The sequence below is a fragment of the Trifolium pratense genome, linkage group LG1, assembly GCF_020283565.1.
Source record: "Trifolium pratense cultivar HEN17-A07 linkage group LG1, ARS_RC_1.1, whole genome shotgun sequence".
NCBI classification, from domain to species: Eukaryota; Viridiplantae; Streptophyta; class Magnoliopsida; order Fabales; family Fabaceae; genus Trifolium; species Trifolium pratense.
The window spans coordinates 52,901,416-52,928,362 of NC_060059.1; the positions used below are offsets into that span (position 1 = coordinate 52,901,416).

The following is a 26,947-nucleotide window of genomic DNA, read 5'->3' on the forward strand; positions in this document are numbered from 1 at the left end:
GTGTTTTAGCTAAGTTAAAACTTTTTCAAGTTCTTAACTCAACTACGTTCGCAGCGGATAAATAACACAAATAATAACAAGAGAGAGAGAGAGAAATCACACAAGCAGTTTATACTGGTTCCTCTCACAAAACGAGAGTAGTCCAGTCCCCTTGCACTTCCAAGGGAGTTCACTATAATCACACAAGATTACACCTGCTCAAGCACACAAGCAAGAGACTTCTCAACAATGCTCAAGCACACAAGCTTAAGACTTCACACTTAAGCACACAAGCTTAAGTTTCACACTTAAGCACACAAGCTTAAGTTTCACAAGTAAATAGTAAAGTATATAAAAATATACAAATGCTCTTAGATGAACCTAAAGAGAGCAAATACAAATAGTACAGAGTATTTGGCTAAAGTGCAAAAACACTTGACAGAGGTTCAGAGCTTGTATATCACAGAGTTCAGAGTTTGTTCAGCGCACGTTCAATTCTTAATTATTGTATTTGTTGTAGCTGAATCTTCTAGTATATATACCACTAGAAAAGAGTCGTTGCAAAAAGAACCGTTGGAGTTGATAAACTTTTGTCTTCAAGCAGCCTGTCTTGATGCAGTTTGGTTGTATCCAAAACTAAGAAAGAGTTTCAGGTACTTTGACTACTGCAGAGAAGACTTTCCTTATTCAGCTAACAAAACTGAAAACCCACGTTCTCAAAAGAGAACAGACAAACTGAGGGTAGCTGAACTGATCAGACTTGAAAGGTCCTTTTCTCCATTGGTAGAAGAGTTGACTAGCAAAGGGAATCTTTACAGCTTTCAAAGAGATCTTCAGAGGTTGATGAAGCTTGTAGACAGACAAGAAGTTCTGAAGTCTTCATCCTCTGAATGTTGTATCTTCTGAAGTCCAACATCTTCTGAGCGCTTGTGAACTTCTGAATTCACATCCTCTGAACTTCACTCAGAGCTTATATGATGCTTATATCTGCGCACTTAAAATAAATTTTTAGTCCTTCCAATTTGTTAATTAATACTTTGTTATCATCAAAACCTTTATATATATAGGGGCAAACATTTAAATCAATTTTGTTCCAACAATCTCCCCCTTTTTGATGATGACAAACATAAGTATTAATTGACAATTGTTGTTAAATTAACTTATCATGTTTCTCTTAGGTTTATGAGGTTTGCAAGCTCCCCCTAAGATTGATACTTCATAAAGTCTGAACTTTATGTTTTATCCATGATATTTTAATTTAGTATAAGATTAAGATGGTTTGAAATAAAACAAATTTCATATCTTTCTTCAGAGTGAGAGGTTTGCAAGCTCTCCCCCTAAGTCTCATAAGACTAAGTTAAAATTGCACTCTTAACTTATCCTTACTTATGAAATTTATTTTAGTTTCAACTAACTTAGTCTCCGCATTAAAATACGTAAAACAACTTAAAAGTAACAACTTTTAATTTAACAGATAAAAGCGAGATAAAAGGTGTGGTTTCAGTTTTGGAACTTATCAATTAATAATTAATGCGTAACTACTCCCCCTTTTGTCATTATCAAAAAGTAAAAAAAATTTATAGAATCAAGACAGTCAAAGAAGGAGAGTGGTTGTTACAAAGGTGAATTAATTTCAAAAACGAAAACCAACGCGCTCAAGGGTTTATAAAAAGGTGAAAGAGTTAACATGCCTGCTTCACGTAAAAACAAGAATAGACAAGTGAAGCAAGAAAAATTTGGAATAATGAAAAGATTTAGTTTACGCATCGCAGAGTTTAAGAGAAAGAAGAACGAAGAGAAACGCGAAGACGATGAGAAGGATAAAGAAGACAACAAGATACCACAAGATGCTGAGATAATAAACATCTCATCAGATTCTGAGGCTGAAGAGAATGAAGATGATGCTGACTATGTTGAGTTTCTGGCTAGCTATGTTCCAGAAGAGGAACAAGAAGAAGAAGAACAAGAGCAAAACCCGGATCCCATTGAAATTTCATCAGATGATGCTGAGGAGAAATCAGAGATTTCTTCTGAGTTTTATCCATCTGATTAGGATTAGGTTGTCTTTTTCTTTTTCTTTTTACCAATGTACTCAACATTGTCAAAGCATTAATAAAAAAATTTCGTTTAAAAGCATCTTGTGTTCTTATGTTCTTATTTATCAAAGAAAATTAGCACAAGCAAAACAAACAAAACATAAAACAAGCCACATAAAAAAAATAGCTTAAAAGGAAATTGTTCAGAGGATAAACAGAGAATAAAAAGAAAGCATAAAACATGTGCATAGAATCCTAGGGTTTCTTAAGAAAGGCTAAGAGTTGGTCGAATTTATCATTCAAGGATCCCACATTGGAAACTAAACCATCCACCTTGGTTTCCAATGTCTCATGAGCAGCTCTTTGACGTTCTAAACCTTCTTGCTGTTCCCTCAGGGCTTCTTGAAAAAACTGCAACTGAGTAGCCATCACAGGAGCTTGATCTTCAATCACAGGTGCTTGTTCTTCAACCAAAGGCGCCTTGCCTTTATCAGAGGGTTCACCTTCCTCTGGATAGTCAATCATCAGGACATCATCCTGGTTCAGAGAAGCAAGCACATCATCTGTAGCATCCTCTTGGTTTATCTCAGGAAGTTCTTCAGCAAGCCTTGCAGCAGCTTCAGCTAGACGTTCATTCTCAATCCGTTGATCCTCAAGACGTTTCAGAAGAGTAGAATCAACCCAGCAATCATGGAATGCAGACAGACGCCTCACAGCAGCAGCTATAGCGACAAGCTTAGCACGTTCATGCTCTTCATGATTGAACGGCGTTAACCTTTTCAACTCAGCCCTAGCCAAACTGTTCCTCATGAAGCTTATACCATCCAGATCCCTCTTACTAACAACGGCCTTAATCTTAGCAGCAGCAACATCCAAAGCATTGCAAATCCTTGCCTTAATGCTTGAAACTTCTAGGTCCACATCAGAAGGACAAACTAAGAACCTGTCCTTTATTGTAGATAATCTAAGCAAATCTTCATGAAATTGAGTGGATAGATTACTAAAAGGATTGGATGATGAGGGTGAAGGATTGGGAATGGTAGAGAGAGTAGGTGTTTCAGTAGCAGGGTTGTCAATAACCACAACTTCTGCCTCTGAAGGCTTGGGGGCACAAGTATGAATACGCTCAGGAGAAGCATGTTCAGCACTTGAGTTAGGATGGGGTTCAGGGGTTGGTTCAGATGATGATATGTCAGAAGTTGATTCAGGGTAAATATGGTCAGGAGATGGTTCAGGAGATTTGTGTTCAGCTGTTGGTTCAGGAGATTTGTGTGGAGAGGGTTGTTTTGTGGGAGAGATTGGTTTAGTGACAGGAATATCTGGTTGAGGTTCAGATGGTGATGTGATAGGTGTTTCTTTTTGTGGTTGAGGTTGAGGTGATTTAGGTTTAGGTGGAGATGAAGGTTTCTGGGTGAAAGTTTGATTATTAAGAGGGTCAGGGCTAAGATGTTTTTCTAGTTCAGATAGGGGGTTATCAGAGGTTGGAATATCAGAGGTTGGTAAAACAGTTCTGAGAGGTTTGGTGTAACCTAATCCAATCTCATTTTCATTAAAGATGAACTGAGTAGACTTACCTTTATCTTTAGGAGTAGGAGCAGGTCTTTTACGAGGTCTTTCAGCAAGTGTCTCTTCATCAGACTCAGTCTCATCTTCAGACTCAGATTCTTCAGATGAACTGTCATCCTCAACAACAATAGGCTTTTTGGAAGCTCCTTCAGCAGCCTTGTTTGCAGTTTCTTCATGCTTCCTCTTAGTCCTTTGCTCAGCCATAGATTGTTCAACTTTGACTTTCTTCTGAGCCAAAAGATCTGGCTTGGGTAGGTCCTCTTGAGTTCCAGCCTTTCTCTTTTGCTTCCTGGAAGGATTATACAGATTTGCTGGAGCAGGAGGAACCATACTCCTGTCAACAACAAAACCTTCTTGTCTGAGCACTTCCAAGTAGTCCTGAATCACATGCTCAGCATCAGCTTCAGATATAACAGGGTAGCCTTCAACATACAGACGATCTTCAAGCCTAACAGAGAACTCTTGTGGGGGAGCAATAGGCTTAGATGCAATCAAACGCATCTTGGACAGAAAACTAGCGTTCAGAATCTCTGGATAAAACTTCTTCTGAACCAATTCAGGGTGGAATTTCTTCAAGTTCTGAACAACATGACCTTGATGCAGAAGGTCTGACAACAACCTAGGATAAACTATAGTAGTTTTCCTTTGAGATTTACTTGCAAGAATGGCTTCACAAATCCGTTCAAAGAAATAATCTCCAAGATTAACCTTCTTTCCAGTCAGAAGGAAATACAGCAGATGACGATGAGTCCATGAGATTGTATCAGTCCCACCAACCCTTGGACTGATAGCTGCTAAGATGATCTTGAAAAGAACTCTGCATTCATCAGTCAAACCCTTTACTTTCCCTTTTAAGGAGAAGTCTGTGCATATGAGATGCAGAAGATCATCCCTGTATCTTGTATCCTTTTCAAACACATCTAACTCTATCCCAGAGTTAGGTAGACCAAGAAGAGCATTGAAGTGGATAGGCGAGAGTGCCATGTTCATCCCACAGATATTTGACCTAATCTGTACACCTGTATAATCCAGCAAACCCATTTCCTTCCTAGTTTTACCCTTCAGACTAGGATTCCTTTCTATTGCAGCAAGCTCTTCCTTCTTAGCTTCATGCTTATCAAACACCTTTGCTTTCATCCAAAATTTCTTCAACAAATCTGGATAAATGGGACCATTAAGCATGTCGAAGTACTTATCCCATCCTTGAGTGATAAAGTACTTCTTAACTTCAAACCCATTAGCTTGTAGACCATCGAAATCAACCATCTTCTCTGAGAGAAAAGTAAGTTCAGATTCTGGAAACTCCATCTCGTTCCCAACGATCTGAAGATTTTTGAAAATAAACGGTGGAATCCTTTTTGACGAAGAAGACGAAGCACCAGCCATTGTTGGAGATTAGGGTAAGGTTTGGAAAACTAACGAGAGAGAAAGAAAGTTTGTTGGAGGTTTAGAGAGAATATGAAAGTGTAGGTTGTGAAAGTGAATAGTGTGCAAGTGTATTGTGTAAGTTTTATTTAAATGCACACAGTTAACACGAAAATAGCAAATTTGGGAAGTTACGCTAATTGACAGAAAGTTGAATACCAAAAATCATCATTAACCACCCACTACCTGACACACGTAGACCACGTGCAGAAATTTACTCGGTAACTGCTATTTTAATGGACAACTGTTCAGCAGTGAATACTAAACGTTTCCCACTTAAATAGTTCAGAGCCTCTGAGTTATTTAAAATTCTCTATCAGAGTTAAGTACTTCAGAGCTTGTGTTTCAGATGTTCTGAATCATAAGTTCTGATATACATAACCTCTTACACTTTAATTGCCAAAAAAAATTTTTCATTCAGAGATTGAAAACATGTTCAGATGTTTCTTTATAAAATCAAATCTTTCAACAGATAAGGCTTTAGTAAATATGTCAGCCCATTGATTTTCAGTATCAACAAACTTAATATCTATAATGCCTCTCTGAACATAATCTCTGATAAAATGGTGTTTAATTTCAATATGTTTGGCTCTAGAGTGTAGAATAGGGTTTTTAGATAAATGAATGGCTGCAGTATTATCACTATATAAAGGAACTAGAACTTTGACCCATGCGGTGCATGGGTCTAATTAGCTGTAATATGTAATAATAAAAAATAAAATACAAAAATTCTAAGAGCATTTTCAATAAGAGTAATATAGGAAATTTCATGGACTAATTATTCTATATTTGTTTATGTGCTTATTTTATATTTTATATATTTTTTAAATAATTTTGGAACACCATCGTTTTGTTTACTTATTAAAAAAAATTGCTGATAACTAAAGGTTAAAAAATTAATGATAATTAAAGGTTAAAAAAAAATTAAAGACACAATCAAGAACATAAACTTAAGTAGACATCCATAAATAAATAAAAATTGTGATTAATTCCGCCGTTCAAATTTATTGAAAACAGGGTTAACATATTAGGATTTCTAAATTATTTCATAATTGAAGCACATGTTTTAGCGGTTGAAAGGTTTTATTGTAAGTAAGGGATGCAGGTTCGATTCCCATCGTAGACAAATCTTATGTTAGCAAGCTTATAATATAAGAGATAAGAGATTATCGGTTTTTAATTGTTTAAATTGTGCAATGAAAATTGATGGTGCTTAATTGTCGTATGAAATCTTTCCTATGAAAGTTGATGGATCTTAACACTTTGTGGACATAATTTAAATCACAATTGGTCTGCTAGTGCATATTGTATCAATTGATCATCGGTTAATATTAAATCTGCAATGTTAAAATGAAAATAATGAATGTGATTAGTGACATGACTATGGTATTGGCAAAAAAAATCTCACATGATAATAATTTTAGCAATATTATCAAACTCAATAATGGTTGTGTTTGGTTGTATTGCTAAAAAAAATTGATTTACCAGAATTGAGTTTGATAATAACTTTCCAAATTACACGTGATAATAACTTTCCAAATCTCACATGATAATTATTTTCTAAATTTATGATGCGGTAGAAAAATATCATTGATCAGAAAAGACATAAAAATATTTCGTGATGAATAATATAGTCAACAATAATTTTGATATGATATACTTTTAAAATTAATGGTGCTTATCAATTATTGCACATAATTTTAATCATAATTGATATACTTGTCATAGTGGTTGGAAATATTGCCTTGCACCGAAGGGTTGCAGGTTCAAATCCTAGTCAAGACAAAATTGAATTATTTTTTAATAAAAATTGCAAGATAAAATGGAGGGAAAATCAAGAAAACAAATTAGGGTTTAGGGTTTGCTTGTGTATACAAACTTATAATATAAAAGATATTGTTACTGCTTACCTGATAATCTTCTAACTGATATTTTAGCCAGAGTAGTTGTGTGCAACACTTAGCTGCTGAAATGTATTCTGCTTCTGCTGTAGACAAAGCTATAGTAGTTTGTCTTTTACTAGCCCAGGAGATAAGGTTTTCACCAACAAATTGACAATTGCCACTTGTGGATTTTCTTTCAATTTTATCTCCAGCATAGTCAGCATCACAGAATCCATTTAGCACATAATCATTGGATTTCTTATAGAGAAGTCCAAGATTAGTTGTTCCTTTCAGATACCTAAAGATTCTCTTTACAGCAGTAAGATGAGATTCTCTGGGATCTGACTGGAATCTTGCACATAAGCAAACACTGAATAAAATATCTGGTCTAGAGGCTGTCAGATAGAGTAAGGAACCAATCATACCTCTGTAGACCTTTTGATCTACCTTTCCTTCATCATCTGACTTGCCCATGTTGGTAGTTGGATGCATAGGAGTATTCATTATCTTGCAGTCATCTAGATTGAATTTCTTCAGAAGTTCTTTAGTGTATTTTGATTGATGAACATAAGTTCCTTCCTTCTTCTGATTGATTTGAATTCCAAGAAAGAACTTCAACTCTCCCATCATGCTCATTTCAAATTCATCCTGCATTATCTTAGAAAAATTCTTGCACAAAGCAGCATTAGTTGAACCAAAAATAATATCATCAACATAAATTTGAATGATTAAAATGTCTTCTTTGGTTGTTTTTCTAAAGAGTGTGCAATCAACCTTTCCTTTCTCAAACCCCTTTTCAAGAAGGAAATTACTGAGTCTATCATACCAAGCTCTGGGAGCTTGTTTCAGACCATACAGTGATTTCTTTAATTTAAAAACATGTTCTGGGTTTGAGACATCTTCAAAACCAGGAGGTTGTTTAACATACACTTCTTCAGAAATGAAACCATTTAAGAAGGCACTTTTAACATCCATCTGATACAATGTTATTCCATGATTAACAGCATAAGATAGAAGTAACCTGATTGCTTCAAGTCTAGCAACTGGTGCAAAGGTTTCAGTATAGTCAATCCCCTCTTGTTGACTATAACCTTGTGCAACCAATCTAGCCTTGTTTCTTACCACTTCACCTTGTTCATTCAGCTTGTTTCTGAATACCCATTTTGTTCCAATAATGTTCTTGTGTGAAGGCTTAGGCACAAGAGTCCACACATCATTCCTTTGAAATTGATTCAGCTCTTCTTGCATTGCTACAATCCAAGCATCATCTTTCAGAGCTTCATCAATCTTTGAAGGTTCCATCATTGAGATAAGACCAACCAATGATTCCTCATTTCTCAGTTGAGATCTTGTCTTCCTTGGACTATCCTTGTTGCCTAAGATCAGTTCCTCTGGATGTGATGATTTGTATTTGAAAGTATTTCTTGGGGGCTCATCATCTTCAGACTCATCAACATCAGGTTCAGCAGATGCTTCAGTACTTGGTTGTTCAGAGTCTGTAGGAACTATTGTGTTCAGAGGTTCTTCAGAAAATGGATGTTCTGAGTAGTTTGGAATATCTGAATATTGATCCTCTGATACCTGAAATCTAGACAAACCTTCCACAAGCTCTGACACTTGGTCAGGCTCTTTGTCATCAAATTTGACATGCATACTTTCTTCCACAGTGTGTGTTTCAGAAATATACAGTCTGTATGCTTTTGAACGCTCAGAGTATCCTATAAAGATACCCTTATAGCCTCTAGCATCAAATTTCTTTAGATGGACTTTATTGTTTAAGATATAACATGTACATCCAAACTGATGAAAATAAGAAATATCAGGTTTTCTTCCTTTGAACAATTCATAAGCAGTTTTGTTCAACTTAGATCTGATATAGATTCTATTTTGAACATAACATGCTGTGTTTACAGCTTCTGCCCATAAAAACTTTGCTACTTTAGTTTCATGCATCATGGTTCTGGCCATTTCTTGCAGAGTTCTATTCTTCCTTTCTACAACCCCATTTTGTTGAGGAGTTCTAGGAGAAGAGAATTCATGCAAAATGCCATATTTTTCACAAAAGTTTTCAAAAGGTTCATTTTCAAATTCTCCACCATGATCACTTCTAACTTTTAAAATAGTGTAGCCTTTTTCATTTTGAATTTGTTTGCAGAAGATGCTAAACTCATCATAAGCTTCATCTTTTGTTCTTAGGAATTTTACCCAAGTCCATCTACTGTAATCATCAACAATTACTAATCCATACTTCTTTCCATTGATTGAAGCAGTGTTAACTGGTCCAAAAAGATCAATGTGAAGAAGTTCCAATGGTCTTGAGGTAGAGACAATGTTCTTAGGTTTAAAAGAAGATTTTGTAATCTTTCCTTTTTGACATGAGCCACAAAGTGTGTTTGAGTGATATTTAATTTTAGATAATCCTCTGACAAGGTCAAGCTTACTAAGCTTAGAGATTAACCTCCAGTTAGCATGGCCTAACCTCTTATGCCAGATCCATTTTTCTTCACTCAAGGTCAAAAGACACATCACTTTTTGTTCATTCAAATCAGAAAGATTAATTTTATAAACATTGTTCTTTCTCAGACCTTTGAATATTATGGAGTTATCAGATTGTTTAGACACAGTACATGATTCCTTATTAAAGACAACTACATAACCATTGTCGCAAAATTGACTTATGCTCAATAGATTATGCTTAAGTCCATCAACTAACCAAACATCATTAATAGATAGGGAGGAATTACCTACTGTACCTGTACCTATTATCTTTCCTTTCTGATTTCCTCCAAAACCAACAGAACCTCCTTCTTTCATAGTCAGCTTAGAAAATAGTTGTTTATCACCAGTCATGTGCCTTGAACACCCACTATCCAGATACCATGAATGATTCATGATACTTCTTTGAGTGACAGGCTGTATGAGAAACAACTTTAATCACTACGGTGAAACTCTTTATCACAGTTAATGATAAGGTCATCCCAATATTCTTCCTCTTCATTTATCAAGTTCTGATTGTTATCTTGAGAACTTGTCAGCCATTGGTCAAGGACATAAGCCCTTCTTCCTTTGCATAGGACTTGTTTCCATACTTTAGGTAGGACATATCCTTTCCTAGTTGGTAAATCTGAATGATACATAATTTCAGCTTTTGGTACCCATCTTCTGGGTCCACGCTTGTTAGTCCAAACATGCTTATTATGTTGTCTAGTGTTAGAGAAAGATCTTGGTTTGGAATAATGACCTTTTTGAAATCTTTTCTTTTGAAATTTGTTATTATTCCAGGATTTGGATTGTTTATGATTCCAGGGTTTGTATTTATCATCAATCCCAAGTTCTGATTGATTATATCTACTGACTCTAGAATCATAAATAATCTGAGTCCTGTACTTCATCTGAGATTTGAAGTTAGAATTTTTTCTTTTAAAAACTTCTGATCTTTTAGATTGACTAGCTTCATGTACTGAAGTTCCTTTGGATTCAGAATTTGAAGTCTCAGATGTTGAAGCTTTCAGAACATCTGAACTAATGTTCTCAGGTTCTGAACAACTTCTATCTTCTGAACTTTTCTTTCCAGATCCTGAGGCACTTGGTTCCTCTGAGCTGTCAGCTTCTAAATCATTCAGATCATCATTGTCATTTTCAACACTACCAGGATTCTTTCCCTCTTTACTTGGTGGAACAACATAATAAACCCAAGATTTTCCAACCTTTTTGGCAAAGGTCTTCAGCTTTGAATATGTTCTACCATATTCATAGCCAAGTCCTTCTCCTCTATGTCTTAAAACATTATAAATTCTATTAGCAGCTTTGCTCTTCCCAAGGTTGAGATGCACAAACTGTTGAAGAGCTATTTCCTGCTCATCAATCGGTTTGTGACAAACAGCACAACCCTTTTCAAAGTCATCTACTCTATTCAGAGTTTCTTGATATAGACCTTGAAAATGTTCTGCTTGCTCAGTCAGAGTGTTAAGCTTTTCTTGTAAAACTTTTTGTTTACTTAACACTCTGAGATGTTTCTCAATGACCTTGTTAAGTGCAGTTATAAGTTGAGATTTAGAGCAGTCAGAAAATACCTCATCAGTTACTTCTGAGTCTGATTCTGATTCATCGTCTGAGTCTACATCTGAGTCAGCTGAAGCCATCAGGGCTAGATTTGCCTCTTCTTCTTCCTCAACTTCTTCCTCAGATGATAGCTCTTCAAAAGTAGCCATCAGACTCTTTCTCAATTTACTCTTGAATTGTTGCTTCTTTGAGCTGTATCTTTTGCTTTTGTCTTTAGCAGACATTTCTGGACAGTCAGCAATAAAGTGTCCTGGCTTCTTACAGTTGAAGCAGTTCTTCTGATCATCCTTTTTGCTGACAAAATTTCTGGAGCTGTTACCTCTGAAATTTCTTTTGTTAAATCTGTTCCATTGCTGAAACTTGGTAAATAAAGCAAACTCATCCTCATTCATCTCATCCTCTTGACCATCAGCAGAAGATTCTTCTTCAATATCAAGAAGCTGAGTCTTAAGAGCCTTAGAAGTAGTCCTAGTTGACTGTAAAGCCACTGACTTAGACTTCTTCTTAGTTTCTGAGTCAGCATCCAGAACCATCTCATGGCTTCTGAGATTGCTTATCAGAGCTTCAAGACTCAGAGTCTTGAGATTTTGAGCTTCCTCTATTGCAGTGACTTTAGGTCTCCAAGCAACAGGAAGACTTCTCAGAATCTTCTGAACATGGTCATAGGTAGAATAACTTCTCTTAAGAGCTTTAAGACCAGATACAAGGATTTGAAACCTTGTAAACATAGTCTCAATGTTTTCATCTTGTTGCATAGTGAATAGTTCATATTGCCTTATCAAAAGACTAGCTTTAGCCTCTTGAACCTTTTCATTACCATCATAGGTAGCACACATAGAATCAAAGATAGATTTAGCAGTAGACTTGTTCTCTATTCTGACATAATCCTCAGGTCTAATAGCACCAACAACAATGTCCTTTACTCTATGATGCTTAGTGTAGGTTTTTAAGTTAGCTGGTGTGAGTAACTTTCTATGCTCAATGGACAACCTTCCATGTTCATTTAAGTTTTCAAAAGTTACTCCCAACTCAACCAAATCCCACAACTCATGATCAATAGCAGTAATATTGCTATACAGTCTCTCTTTCCACCATTCAAATAATGAAGCATCACCATTGAATATAGGGGCTTTTCTGTTGCCACTATGTTCATGTGATTCATTACTTAAGTAGTCAAAACCAAAAGCATTTCTAGGACCACCACCAGCACCACTGGCCTCACCTTCACCAGTAGTTCTAGTACTACTATCATCTCCTCCAGACATAGTGTTCTCACAAGATCTTTACTGTCTCACTGTTAAGTGAAAGTAACAGACCAGGTGCTCTGATGCCAATTGAAGGTGTGAAAACACAAGAAGGGGGGGTTGAATTGTGTTTTAGCTAAGTTAAAACTTTTTCAAGTTCTTAACTCAACTACGTTCGCAGCGGATAAATAACACAAATAATAACAAGAGAGAGAGAGAGAAATCACACAAGCAGTTTATACTGGTTCCTCTCACAAAACGAGAGTAGTCCAGTCCCCTTGCACTTCCAAGGGAGTTCACTATAATCACACAAGATTACACCTGCTCAAGCACACAAGCAAGAGACTTCTCAACAATGCTCAAGCACACAAGCTTAAGACTTCACACTTAAGCACACAAGCTTAAGTTTCACACTTAAGCACACAAGCTTAAGTTTCACAAGTAAATAGTAAAGTATATAAAAATATACAAATGCTCTTAGATGAACCTAAAGAGAGCAAATACAAATAGTACAGAGTATTTGGCTAAAGTGCAAAAACACTTGACAGAGGTTCAGAGCTTGTATATCACAGAGTTCAGAGTTTGTTCAGCGCACGTTCAATTCTTAATTATTGTATTTGTTGTAGCTGAATCTTCTAGTATATATACCACTAGAAAAGAGTCGTTGCAAAAAGAACCGTTGGAGTTGATAAACTTTTGTCTTCAAGCAGCCTGTCTTGATGCAGTTTGGTTGTATCCAAAACTAAGAAAGAGTTTCAGGTACTTTGACTACTGCAGAGAAGACTTTCCTTATTCAGCTAACAAAACTGAAAACCCACGTTCTCAAAAGAGAACAGACAAACTGAGGGTAGCTGAACTGATCAGACTTGAAAGGTCCTTTTCTCCATTGGTAGAAGAGTTGACTAGCAAAGGGAATCTTTACAGCTTTCAAAGAGATCTTCAGAGGTTGATGAAGCTTGTAGACAGACAAGAAGTTCTGAAGTCTTCATCCTCTGAATGTTGTATCTTCTGAAGTCCAACATCTTCTGAGCGCTTGTGAACTTCTGAATTCACATCCTCTGAACTTCACTCAGAGCTTATATGATGCTTATATCTGCGCACTTAAAATAAATTTTTAGTCCTTCCAATTTGTTAATTAATACTTTGTTATCATCAAAACCTTTATATATATAGGGGCAAACATTTAAATCAATTTTGTTCCAACAGTTTGAACCCATTAGCTTGTATAGGAGTTAATATTAGATGGCTTCAAGATTGGGACCACGATTCAGTGCAGTCAAAATATCCATGCAGTCATGTCTTGCACACCTTTAGATTAAGTGTTGATGGGCCTAGATTTAAAGACGGATGGCTGAGATTCACCTGCAGTCAAATAGTGACTGTGGGGAATCCATTTCCTCAAGATTGATTCCTCTTGATGGAAATGCATGTCCCCTGCCTCTGTGAATGTTTCTTGCTGCTTGTTTTTTCTGTTTCATTACAGGTATCAGATCTATCCAATGTGGTTGTGTATCGCGCAAATGTCCTTTACAACATATTCTCTTGGTTGCATCTCATAATGTCTCTGCCCCCATTGTCTTTGGGACTGAAGCGGTTTTGTTTCTAAAGCCCAAGAGTCATCTAGTGGCGAGATGTGAGATCCCAAGACAATTGTTTTTTCGTCACATTTACCAATTGTTGTGAATTCGTCAATAATAATCAAACCAATAAAAGAACTTGATGTGTGGAGCAATAGAACGACAACCAATAATTAAGCGAAATAAGCAATAATAATAACCGATAAAAAAGATAAAGGAGAAGAAAGAATACGATAATTTGTTTACCCAGTTCGGTCCAACAATGACCTAGTCTGGGGGAGATGGCAGTCTCTCCGTTCCACTATATCAAAGAGTAACTTTACAAAGAGTTCCAATTGAGTTACAAGAATTAATCCTAATTCTACCCAAATCCTGAATCTCTTCCCGTGGCCAAGAGACTCAATTTGATAAGTGTTTCCCAAGGTGTTAGAAACACTTCCCCAACCCTATAATATACCCAAAAGAAACCCCTTTTGATCCTATATTGATGTTGGATGAAGAATGATGACAGCCAATTATATGACGTTTTTAGTAGTAGATTAGTATAGTTTTTTTATAGTAAATAAAGACCAAAACAAAGGAAATATCATGAAAAGTGAAGACACAAGGACCAGAAGCAAGAAAAGTGGAAAAGGCAGCAAAAAGGGAAAAAAAATGGAATAAAGAAGCGCATCATCGTACCCACGATGAGTCTAGGCGTGGCACGATGAGAAGACTAATAAAATTGAAGAAAATCTGTTGAAAATCTTTACCATCGTGGCACGATGGCTTGTCATCGTGGCACGATGATGACTTGAAAAATAAGCAGAAAATCCCGAGTAAATCTTGTACCACGATGGGTGCGATGGAGGCGCAGAAAAAGCACAACCCCAACTGTAAAACTATAAATAGAGTCTTCCTCCTTCACAATTAATCATCCCACAAAATCCCACAATATTCAGAGCATTGAATATTCACAAGAGAGTTAGGAGAACTCTAAGAAGGAGGCAAGGAGGCTAAGGAACTCCAAGGCCAATAAGGTTCTTTTTCTTTTCGTCTTTGTAATTTATTTTTCCTAGGTTAGGTGGAGTCGAGAAACTCCCTTACGAATGCTTGGTTGAAATATTTATAATATTAATGAATTTTAGTTATTTCTATTCAAACTCTTTTGTTGTCTAGTTTTAGTTATTTTAATGTTGATCACATTAGAATAAAATCTAAGGACCTAGTGGATATCGCATTAGGAAACGAAGCTAGTAATCCCGACCGAAGGATGACATATTAAGGCCTATAGGAGACCATTAAATTCAGTATTTGCCGTCTTAGTATAGGATTGGAAAGAACGTTAATTTCTACCTTGCAGGGTATGCCTGTAGGTAGGTGACTAGTTTTAGGCACACATGACAGCTTATAATTTAGGGGTCCCCAGGGCGATGAGACCAAAGTTTAAACGAGAAAGTGGAGTTATGGATCAGGGTGTCGAAATAAAGTAAGGATAACCTTTAACTAGGCTCTGTAAAAGCTTGTAATAGAAATAGAAACAGATATTGCTTCAAACCTATTTTCAAGAGTCTAAATCCTTAAAGAGGGAAATAATTAAGCCACCAAGCAGGAGTAAGGGAGGGATCCGACCACACTTAACCACCCCCTGTGGTCACACACACAACATTTACTTTTCCGCAATTTACTTTTCTGTCATTTACCTTCCGCATTTACTAAAGCACCCGCAAAGATACCTTCTTAAATACACAAAGCAAAAGCAACTATCATATTCCTAAGCGAAACTAGTAACCTTGGCACAATCCCTGTGGAGAACGATAACTTATCACTTTATTACTTGGTAGTGATTCTGTGCACTTGCAGAACCACCGTCAAAGAACCCTAAAAACCCTCACATCTTCTCTCTCTCTCTCTCTCTCTCTCTCTCTCTCTCTCTCTCTCTCTCTCTCTCTCTCTCTCTCTCTCGGCGGCTGAAAACGCAACAACACAGGATTTATAGCAGCAGCTCGCACTGGGCGCAACAACCAGCAACCAACTTCCAGCTTCTTCAAATGTGCCAGGTGCAGCCTAGCCCAGGCTGGGCGCAGGCATCAGTAAACTAACCAGATTTTTCTGCTACAATTACAAAGGCAATTCCCAACAATCTCCACCTTGCCTTTTAATTTATGGTGATGTCAACTTCCCACCAACCATCATACTGCTCCACCTATTTACACCACCCCTCTTCGGCCCCCGGAGTCTACCTCTCCGTACTCCCGAAAAATGTTTGCCTCCAATTGCCCTTGGTTTTTAGGACAACCCACAAGCTGAACCATACTATCTTCGGACCCCGAAATGTTCCTCTCCGTACTCCCGAAGAAATGCTTGCCTCCAACTATCCATGGATTTTTAGGATAGCCCTACAACCTACATTGTACCCTCTTCAAACCCCGGATTATAGCTTTCCGTACTATTGAAGATTTGCTTGCCTCCAACCAACCTTGGAATTTTAGGTGGTTCCACAAGCCGCAACATCAAACTCTCCTTGCATCCAACTACTTCCAGCAGTCCTACAAGTTACCAAGTTTGATCACCATTGCTTTCACACAAGATCTTCATAGCCATACCACTTTGGTGTGCCTCCACCTCAAACCGAGATTCCTCCACCAAAGCCTCAAACCGGTATATCCATTATGTCTTCCACCTTGTAATTGAGTATTATTAGCACCACCTCTCCAGGCTGATGTTGAGTATTATTCCACCGCCTCTCCAGGCCGATGTTGAGTATTATTCCACCGCCTCTCCAAGCCGATCTTCATCGCAATCTCCATTAGCTTTTTACCTCTGGGGCACCGGATAACAACACGCCATGTTTTATCCATCATCCCGAACCTTAAAATTGCTCTTGCTCCCATCTTCACTTTCCACAATTCCAAATTGTCTCCGGAAAGTCCCTCGATAACTCATTTTGAACCCATATGGTACTTAATCCGTTTAACCCTTTGCCCCACGGTGGGCGCCAATTGTTGTGAATTCGTCAATAATAATCACACCAATAAAAGAACTTGATGTGTGGAGCAATAGAACGGCAACCAATAATTAAGCGAAATAAGCAATAATAATAACCGATAAAAAAGATAAAGGAGAAGAAAGAACACGATAATTTGTTTACCCAGTTCGGTCCAACAATGATCTAGTCTGGGGGAGAGAGCAGCCTCTCCGTTCCACTATATCAAAGAGTAACTTTACAAAGAGTTTCAATTGAGTTACAAGAATTAATTCTAATTCTACCCAAATCCCGAATCTCTTCCCGTGGCCAAGAGACTCAATTTGATAAGCGTTTCCCAAGGTGTTAGAAACACTTTCCCAACTCTAGAATATACCCAAAAGAAACCCCCTTTTGATCCTAGATTGATGTTGGATGAAGAACCCTAAAAAACCTCACATCTGCTCTCTCGGATCTTGTGCCCAATTCACTCCTTTTTAATGAATTTTGCTTTTTCAGAAAAAAAATACTTCCCGAGAATACAAGGATGAAAATCTTTTCTTCAGTATTTAAAAAAAATTATGTTTGGTTGATATTTAAAAATATTCCCAAAAATTTTTATAATAGGAAGGCTAGTTAATAATTATACATGAAGTTTAAATTTGTTGGAGTATGGCCCCTATTTTGTACTACAACGGTTAAAGTTTGTTGGGATGTGGAGCTGATTCTCGGTGGTTTTGGGTGGCTGGAGGCCCTCCTGATGTTTGCCTTGCTTTAGTGTCAGATCATTTTCTTCTTTTCGGGAGGTGTCAGGTCCTCTTGTGATTGAGGTGTGGAGTCTTGTTTATTTTCTTACTAGTGTGGTTTTGTTTTTATCGTGGTTTATTTTATTTAGGTGGTGGCTATTTATTCTTTTAGTGCCTGTATTTAAACTTTCATATGTTATTCATTTTCATGGGAACTTTTTTTCGCACCCTTTTTTCTTGGGAAAGTTATCTTTTTTGAGAAATGTTTTATATTTGAAAATAAAATTTAATAAACTTGTAATCTAGTGGTGAGGGGTTTGGGTAGTACGTTATAAGTCCCGGGTTCGATCCTCAACTCATTGTAAACAAAAAAAAAAACACAAGAATGTATTTTTCTATCATTTTATTCAAAGGAATATAGAAATATAACTGAAAACAAACACAATAGGTATAAAATTTTCGATTTTGTTAAACGTTGAGTAATCTCCATCGAAAAATTTATGGAACATATAAAGTTGAATTCTTTTCTTCCTCAACCGAATTTTCTTCAAATACAAAAGATAAATATTTAACTTATGACCGCTTGTTTAAGGAATATAAATATCTTATGACTTAAATGAAGGTAATACTTTAATTTTATCATTTTTATAATTTGTCCACAAGCCTTTCTAGAATTGAGAATGTCCTTCAAAATATTTTAGTCATTTTTAGTCTCTATTTGCATTAATATGGACTATTTTGAGGGACTAAAAATATTATTTTTTGTAAATTTTTTTTAAAATAGGGATAATTATTCTAAAATTATTGAAAACATATTTACGTACCCAAATAAGTATTTGAAAAATGATTATCTAGTACTTCTGCAAATCATTGATATGGACACACAGATCATACAAAATGCCTAGAGTTGTCCTTCACTAACAGCTAAACATGCCTATTACCTGAGAGACATTGTCATGTTCACTGAAACTGTTAAAAATACACATAACTATCCATCAATTATCACAATATATACAGAATCTTTTCATGTTAGAAGCTTCTAATATATGACTCAATTCACCTTCTTAAACAGTAACACTCAAAGTAAAAACAGCCCATATATGAGTATCTATGCTAACAATCTACTAAAAAAAAGTGATGGATTAAAAAAAAAAAACAATCTAATCGTTTGTATGGTATCTCTTTGGTTTTTATTAGATGCTTCCAACATGTTCTCATTGGAGACATTCACATTAAAATTACACACATGGGATGGCCACTACTTCTTTTTCACCACAAGGGCCCATTATTCTTCTACTTGCTCAAACTCAAACATACTATAGCTCCCTCCTTGTGTGTAAAACAGAACTTGTTCTCTACACATGGTATTGTCCATAATGGATTTCAAAAGTGGACCTATCAAAATCAACAAAATTATACCTTTGTGGCTAAGTTGCTAAGGGTTGCATTGTAACCTTTTAGATACCAAAAATTAAATTAACTTCTTAAAGAAATTTGATGAGCTTTTGCTGTCTTCAATTTTATATTATGTCTCATCAGGATATCTCAAGTTATTGTAGTTTGGTTGGAACCTTTGAAGATGGTCTTTGAAAGCACATTTTATGGAACTTTCAATAACGTTTGGTGATTTCATGGACGATGATAGAGTAAAGTAATCGCTAATTTATTAGGAGATTTTGGATTCAAACTCCGAAAAGTAACATAATCACTAATTTATTAACGTTATTCAAAATGATCAATACTATGAATGTCAACTGAAATCGCTCGAGCTTGGTCAAAACATTTGATGGGTTGAGGGTGTAAGGACGAAGTCTTTGTATTACGGCGAAGGGGTAATATGTAAAATAGACCGTTGCATTTGAACACAAGTTGTGTTCTGTATTGGTAGACGTAGACAGAATTGGCCGAACTCCGTGATCAAATATGATGCATTTTCTATTTCTGTTCTTTCCTTATCTTGTTGCTTTTGAATGGGAATCATGCAGATGCTATTCTAATCTAACACAATGTTTTCTTCTAAGTTAGTGCCAAATGTTTTCTTTCCATACTACATTAGTTGATTTTCAACACTCAAACATGCTTTTCATTTTCCTCCTAAACAAAATCATGAACAATATCATACCAAACCAAACATCCTTAAATATCAGACAACATCAGAAACAAAGACATGATATTATCATGACATGTTGGGTAGACAACAGCAGCAATTTACCCTCATATCAGGGCTGCCACTTTCAATCAGACATGAGATAGTTGTCAGCCCATCCTTCTGTTCACTAAAGGACACAATTAATGGCTTCACATTACCCTCAAAATATTGAAATGTTATGTTATCTTCAACAAAGTTATGCCAAAAGTGGACCATTCATAAACTAATTGTGTTATTCATCTAAATGCAAAGTTTTATGCTGATTCAGAAAGTAACCAACTGTGAGACTAAGATAGATCATTCCATGGATGATAAAGGCATTAGTAAAATACAATACAATGGATGAAGAATGTTATTATGTGGATGTTAATTAAAGAAAATGCATGAGAAAGTGTAAAGTGGTTGATCGATAATTCAATGAATAGAGTAATGAACTAGCTACATCATGGCTTTTGATCTGTTATGTGGCTAGCTAGCATTAATGTGATTACAAATTATTATTTTTTTTTGGCTTTCACCACATGTTTGATCTGGTTCGGGATTTGTTCTAGAATCAATTGGTTCCAGCCCCCTCCCGATCGTAATTGCGGGGAATCGAACCATGGTCTTCCCTACCAAGTTCAGTGTCAATCACCACTAAACCAACTAATGATCGGTTATGTGATCACGATTAAATTGTCAATAGAACAAACAAAGAATTGATAGATTGTAACAGTAGCATGTGAAAGACCAGCTCCTTTGAAATGACAATACAGGTTTCTCTCTCTGACATATGTTGTGATTATTCTCATTTAAGTGATAGAGAGATGTAAGATATGATAATTCTGATATGAATAATAGACTTATCTAAGTCGGTATCCATCAAAACGTAGGAGTATCTCAATAGAGAGGTCAATTCGTGATAATAATTTGATATTATAATCTTATTTTTAGTGTCATTTTTTGCAACCAAATAATATGATAATTAAGCTATTATTAGATTCGTCGAATAACTAATGTATATAGTTTATAGACTATAATCAAGGGCAGATACATTAGTTATTCAATAAATCTAAAAAATGAAAATTTGCTTATAACTAAGACCGGAAAGATTATAAATAAATTTAGACTCTTAAAATTAGGAGATGAGTCTAAACTGACCCTAAAAATTGTCTTGCCTCTATTTGTAAAAAATTGTAAATTCATGTAATTTTGTAATTTGAATCTTTTCAATTGTATTTCTCTCATGTGTCAATCTCATCGCCGAATATTTTTACTCTTACTTTTTATATTAAAAACTCATCATCAAATGGGTACTAAACACATGAAATAGTAAAATCATGGTATCTTATTTCTTATCATGTGTATATCAAACACATAAAATAGATCCTTTCAATTGTATTTCTCTCATGTTTTTCATGTGTCATCATTTTCACCAATGAACATATTTACTCTTACTTTTTATATTAAATAAAAACACGTCTCAATTTTTTCATTCAATGGTGAGATTGGTAACACATCAGATACATGAGAGAAAAACAATTGAAAGGATCAATTCTCCAAATATATAATATAATTATATCTTTAATGTTCGTAAAATATTATAGTGATAAATCTTCACAGTGACATTTTTCTGCATAATTTTAATTCTAATAATTTTAAATTAGATTAAAACCGATATTTTTTAAAAAAGTTAAAATTAAAATTGAAACTATTACATATAGAACACATTCATAAACTTAATCACCAGGCCATTTAAATCTTTGCATCAAATTTAATCCTGGATTAAAATGTCTCTTTCTATGGTTTGTTTGTTACATATTAAAATAGAGGATAATTATTTTTAATGCTATATACAAAGATAATTATTATTTCTTATATTATTTGTAATTTAAATAGAGGATAATTATTTTTAAATTTTTTGTGTTATTTTTATTAGAGGCTCATTTTTAATATTCAAGCAGGATCTCTAAAAAGTCGGAGATGACCTTGTTGCTTGAATATTAAAAAATGGGCCTCTAATAAAAGAATACAAAAAAATTTAAAAAATATGATCCTCAATTTAAACTATAAATAACATAAGAAACACATAAAAATAATTATCATTGTATATAACATAAAAATAAAATTTAAAAAAATAAAAAAAAAATAAAATAAAATAAGACATACTAATTGTAGATTAAACTTGTAAAAAATTGACTTGAAAAACAAAAAGTCATGTTTTTGGAGGTTAATGCCAGTTTACCCCTAGGTGTGGGGTACTGACGTCTTGGCATGGGACTGGCTAGGTTTTGCATATTCATGCCCAGGTTTGGGAGACTGGTGCTCAGGTGTAGGAAACTGGTGGTCATGCACTGATAGCTAGGATCATTCTGCCTTACACCCAACCATAGGAGTGGCGCCCAGCCCAGCGGGCTAGTTTTAAAGAATATTTAAGGTTTATATATTTTTATAAATAGAGGTTGTTTTATGTGTAGAAAAATAAGAAACGAAGAGAGAAGTAAGGAATTCAATTAGGATTTGACGTCGACAATAAAGCTAGGGATTTAGAGAGAAAACTAAGAGAATTTTTCTTGGTATAATTCTAGGGTTGGAATCATTGAGTCTCTTGGTCATGGACAGAGGATGGAGCATAGGGGATAAACTTCCAACATGAAATTTCTGGTACACAGAAGATAAGTGTTGTCCACGATGTTCAGACACTTGTCGTAACACTTGTCTTAACAATAAGAACAATAAAGCAAGGCATTAAAAACAGATACTGAAAAACATAAACAACACACAGAATTGTTAACCCAGTTCAACATAATTACCTACTTTGGGGGCATACCAATCCAGGGATAAAGTCCACTAAATAGTATCAATTCGAAGACCACACAGCAAACTCCTCGTTTACGATCTTCTCACTTAATCACTACTCGTGCTATACTTTCTACCTAAGACTCACCTAGGCATGAGGCCCTCCTCAAATCTCTCTTCAATCACAGACAGCGATTGGATCAAAAGAACAATTCTGAATAAACAAGAAGACACGCTTCCATGAAACTAATAACAAGCCAACACCCTTGACTAAGTTCACAATTTGGAGTTGCTTACAAGGTTCCTCCAAGTACACTACTCAACTCATTACCTACAGGTTTCTGAGTGAGGACACGTGACCATCTCACAACCCGAGTGGTTCACTTTACACCAACTTTCCTAGAGAGTGTCTCAAAGACTACATCTTTGATATTCGATTTTGATTCTAGTTATGGTTGATAAAACAGGGTTAGCAGCACTCTTTATATAGCAGTGGAATAGCTTGGGCTCCAAGACAAAATTAGGTTTCAAAACCTTATGGCAGCAGCAGACATATTTTTGAATCAAATATATTTTCTAAAGTTATTACATTTCTTTAGAAAATAGAACTAGGGTTCGGCTGCCTTCAGAAACTAATACACCACGTGCGCCTTGTTGTATAAGTAACCACGAAATAATTCTTCAAGCAAATCTTCAAAAGATTGAATATAAAATAAAAACGCAAGCTGGCGCGCAGTCAGATCACATAGGTGTTGTTCCAATGTGTACTTACATCTGTCTCAACACTTGATGTATGCACATATGTCTCAACATTTGGCTAAAAGATGTTTTTGCAAAATGTAGCCAACATACAAAAACCCAACAATATTAGAGCAGTATTCAGAGAGATACAGTATCACCTTTCCTTCGAGTCAACATGATCACACAACTAAGAAAGAAAGTAACACATAGCAAGACTACTTCCAAGATAGCTCTTCAGCTGAACATAACTTGTAGGTAGCATCAGAGGCAATGCAACAGCGGAAATAAACACAACTAGCCTCATGGAAAACCAACAGGGAGAAATAAACTCCCACATTGAATTCGAAGATAGGAGAAATAAACTCCTACAATCAGAGTACATCCATTCAACAAAAGATCATCAAGGAAAAATAAATTCCCACACACATAGAACTAGGAAAAATAAATTTTCAGCCAGCAAAGAATAAAGCCAAGATGTCTCAGCATCTGGCATCACACTTGTCACTCATTCATACTACCACTCCCCCTGAATTTGTGCATGACAGAGCACAAGCATACAATGTAGTCAACTATAGGAACTACAACAGCCTTGTAATAACAGAAGCATTCAATCAGAGTGATCAACGCTTAATGGTTGTTGTAGACACACATGTGTGCATTCTTAAATAAGCATGTACAAGTTACCTATATTTCTATGACTGTAACTAACAAAGTCACCCATATTGCTATGACTGTGACCCAAATCACCCATATTTCTATGACTGTGATTCTAAGCATAAAAGCCATCCATATTTCTATGATTATGGCTAAGCACGATGAATCATCCATATTTCTATGACTATGACTATGATCATGATCATGCCCTATGCTACAAGTTTAAATGATTTTTTTTGGAATTCTTGCATGCACATCACACAGTGCTGAAGGTAACATTTACTCCGCTCAGACATAGGCCTAGCAGATTAACACATCGTAGGAAGAACCGCAACAACAACATACACACCAGATGTCAGCACATCTGTCCACACATCACGCGCATAGATCTTACATATCACAGATCATTACTCCCCCTGAATACATTACTCCCCCTGCATGCACTATATCACAAATTACTACAGCATCTTGTTCTTCCTTGTCCATATTGAAATTCTGGCACAACATACGAACTATTTAATCAAAGAGAGTAAGATAATGTGGCGCCTACGGCCGACGAGGATGGCGAGTGAACGTCGGTGTACAAGGTATGTATAGACAATGAGCGGCTTCTAACAACTTTTAGTCAAAAAGGACATATGAAAAAACTGAATGCATAATTGAATGAATAGAAATCTTAGGCTGACAAGTATGAGACTGCATGGTTGAAGGAAGGCTTATATGAATTGATTTGCACTACCTATAACAACAATATGCATCTTCAGTTACGTAGGACATTCCAAAAGAACTCCACTCTTAAGCGTGCTTGATTTGGAACACTCCATGGATGGTTGACCTTCTAGAGGTCCATTAAAACATGCGACTAAGGACAAAGCACACTAAAAAGGCTTGTGTTGGTAAATTGTGGGGAGTCTGTTGACAATTTTTAAAAACAGTCTGAGATGTTACAGATAACTTGTCATATGAACTGACAATCATATAACCTAAAACGTATAAGCAACAACACAAATACTTCTACATGATATCTCTAAAATTTTACCTTGCGATGCATAGCCATAGCAAAGCGCATGCTCGGTTCATTTGTTTCAATGTAAACTTAAATCAAAGCTAAGTTTCAACATTTATCTTTGGTCACAGCTATAAGGTGAGAAGAGAGTTTCCACATTGTTTCCAATGTTGTGAAATCACACTATTTCTCACAATTTCCATACTCGGAAACATAAAAATGATAGAAGATAGAAATACATCAAGAAGATTGCAAGTCAAATTTGCATTTTCCTCCACATACCTCACTTTTGTCTGTTTTCTTTCTCACATTCTTATTTCTTTCTAGTTTATTTTTTATTATTATTTCATTTGATCAAATAGCCTACAATAGTGTGTTACTCCCTTCATCTGTATATTTAGGAATTCCTACCAAAAAAACAAGAGTATTAAGAAAAATTGTTGGAGTAATAATTTTGTTTGATTTGTGTGAGATCATTACTAATTTTCTCTTTATATTTAATGTATTTAATGTTATTTTTTCATATTTCAATACAAATTAGTGGTATTAATGAGGAATATATTTAGAAAAAGAGTAATAATTATATCTAAAAATTTGTAGAGGGTCTTATATTTAGAGACAATTTTTTTTTCTAAACGATTCCTATAATTAGGGATGATGGAAGAAAAATATATTTAGATTATAAAGTTTATTAACCTTTATAAAAAATGACAAGGGAACAATCATCAAGATCATGAATTTTGATTCCACTTAATTACAGCATAAGTGTTACAGCTTATTAACCTTTATCTCTTTCTTATTTCTTGCTTGTTTATTCATAATGTATTGTTTCCTTCAATGAACATAGCCTGCATTACGGGTGGTATATCTTAAGTTTGTAACACTTATGTTAATTAAGTGTAAATCAAAATTCATGATCCTCAAGTGATCATTGTTCACTTATAATTTTTTATAAAAGTTAATAAGTGTTATAATCTTAATTTATTCTCCCTTCATCTTTAATTATAGGAACCTTTTATAAAAAAAAAATTGTCCCTAAATATAAGTTTCTCTGCATATATCTAGACACAATTATTGCACTTTTCCAAAAATATCCCTCATCAATACCACTAATTTGTATTGGAATATGAAAAAATAACATTGAATACCTTAAATATAGAGGGCAAATTAGTAATTGACTCACACGAGTCAAACAAAATTATTACTCCAATAATTTTTCTTAATACTCGTGTTTTTTGGTAGGGGTTCCTAAATTTTCAGACGGAGGGAGTAACACACTATTGTAGGTTGTTCATCAAATGAAATTAAAAAAACTTGAAAGAAATAAGAATGAGAAGGAAAACATAGAAAAATGAGGTATACTGAGGAAAATGCAAATTTGACCTGCAATCTTCTTGATGTACTTCTAGCTTCTATCATTTTTCTGTTCCCGAGCATGGAAGTTGTGAGATATAGTGTGATTTCACAACATTGTAAACAATGTGGAAACTCTCTTCTCACCTTAGCTTTAAACAATATGCTACCCATAAACAATATGCTACCCATAATTTAAATTTATGGAATTTTTGAATAACAGATAATTCTTGAAGAAGAGGATGTTTTTGATACTTTTACTGAAGCAACCATGTTGGTTTCATGGATTATGGATAATCACATTAGTTCTTTAAAAAGTCGTAGCATTCGACATTTTTCAGAGAGCTGTGAAATGGGGGATGCTATGGTGTGGTAGAGAAGTTATTGGGTAATGGGGATGATGATGATGATTTCAATGGAAGTTAAAACCCTTGACTATTGTTGCGAATAGTAGATTTTTTTTTAAGGAAAGCTGTGTAGACCGTCAATTTTTCTTTTGAGGTTTTTTTCTGATGTTAAGTTTATTGAGTTGAAGAACTATCAATTTATAATGACAACCTTCATTAACACTAATCTCCCTATAAAGGGGCTGATTTATGCATAAAAATCACTAAAGAGGAGTACGAAAAGTGGAAGTTGATTTCACTTGGTCGAGGGTTCTATGAGTTTTAGTTTATCTCTTTTGAGGACATGCGTTTATTATGGTTTATGGGAACTATCAACCTAAAGCCAAGTGTTTTGCGTCATTTATTTATCACAATATATGACAAACCACTTTTCTTAACCAATAATTTCTAAGCTTAG

General features: G+C 35.3%; 1 protein-coding gene across 1 annotated transcript in view; it reads left to right on the forward strand.

Annotated features, from left to right (window-relative positions):
- The window catches only part of LOC123896385, a 44,415-nt gene extending 17,896 nt beyond the window's left edge, over window positions 1-26,519 (forward strand). The window contains exon 3 of the mRNA XM_045946778.1: window positions 26,367-26,519. Coding sequence (XP_045802734.1) covers window positions 26,367-26,519 — 153 coding nt within the window. The remainder of the gene's footprint in view (window positions 1-26,366) is intronic.
- Window positions 26,520-26,947: the final 428 nt, after the last annotated feature.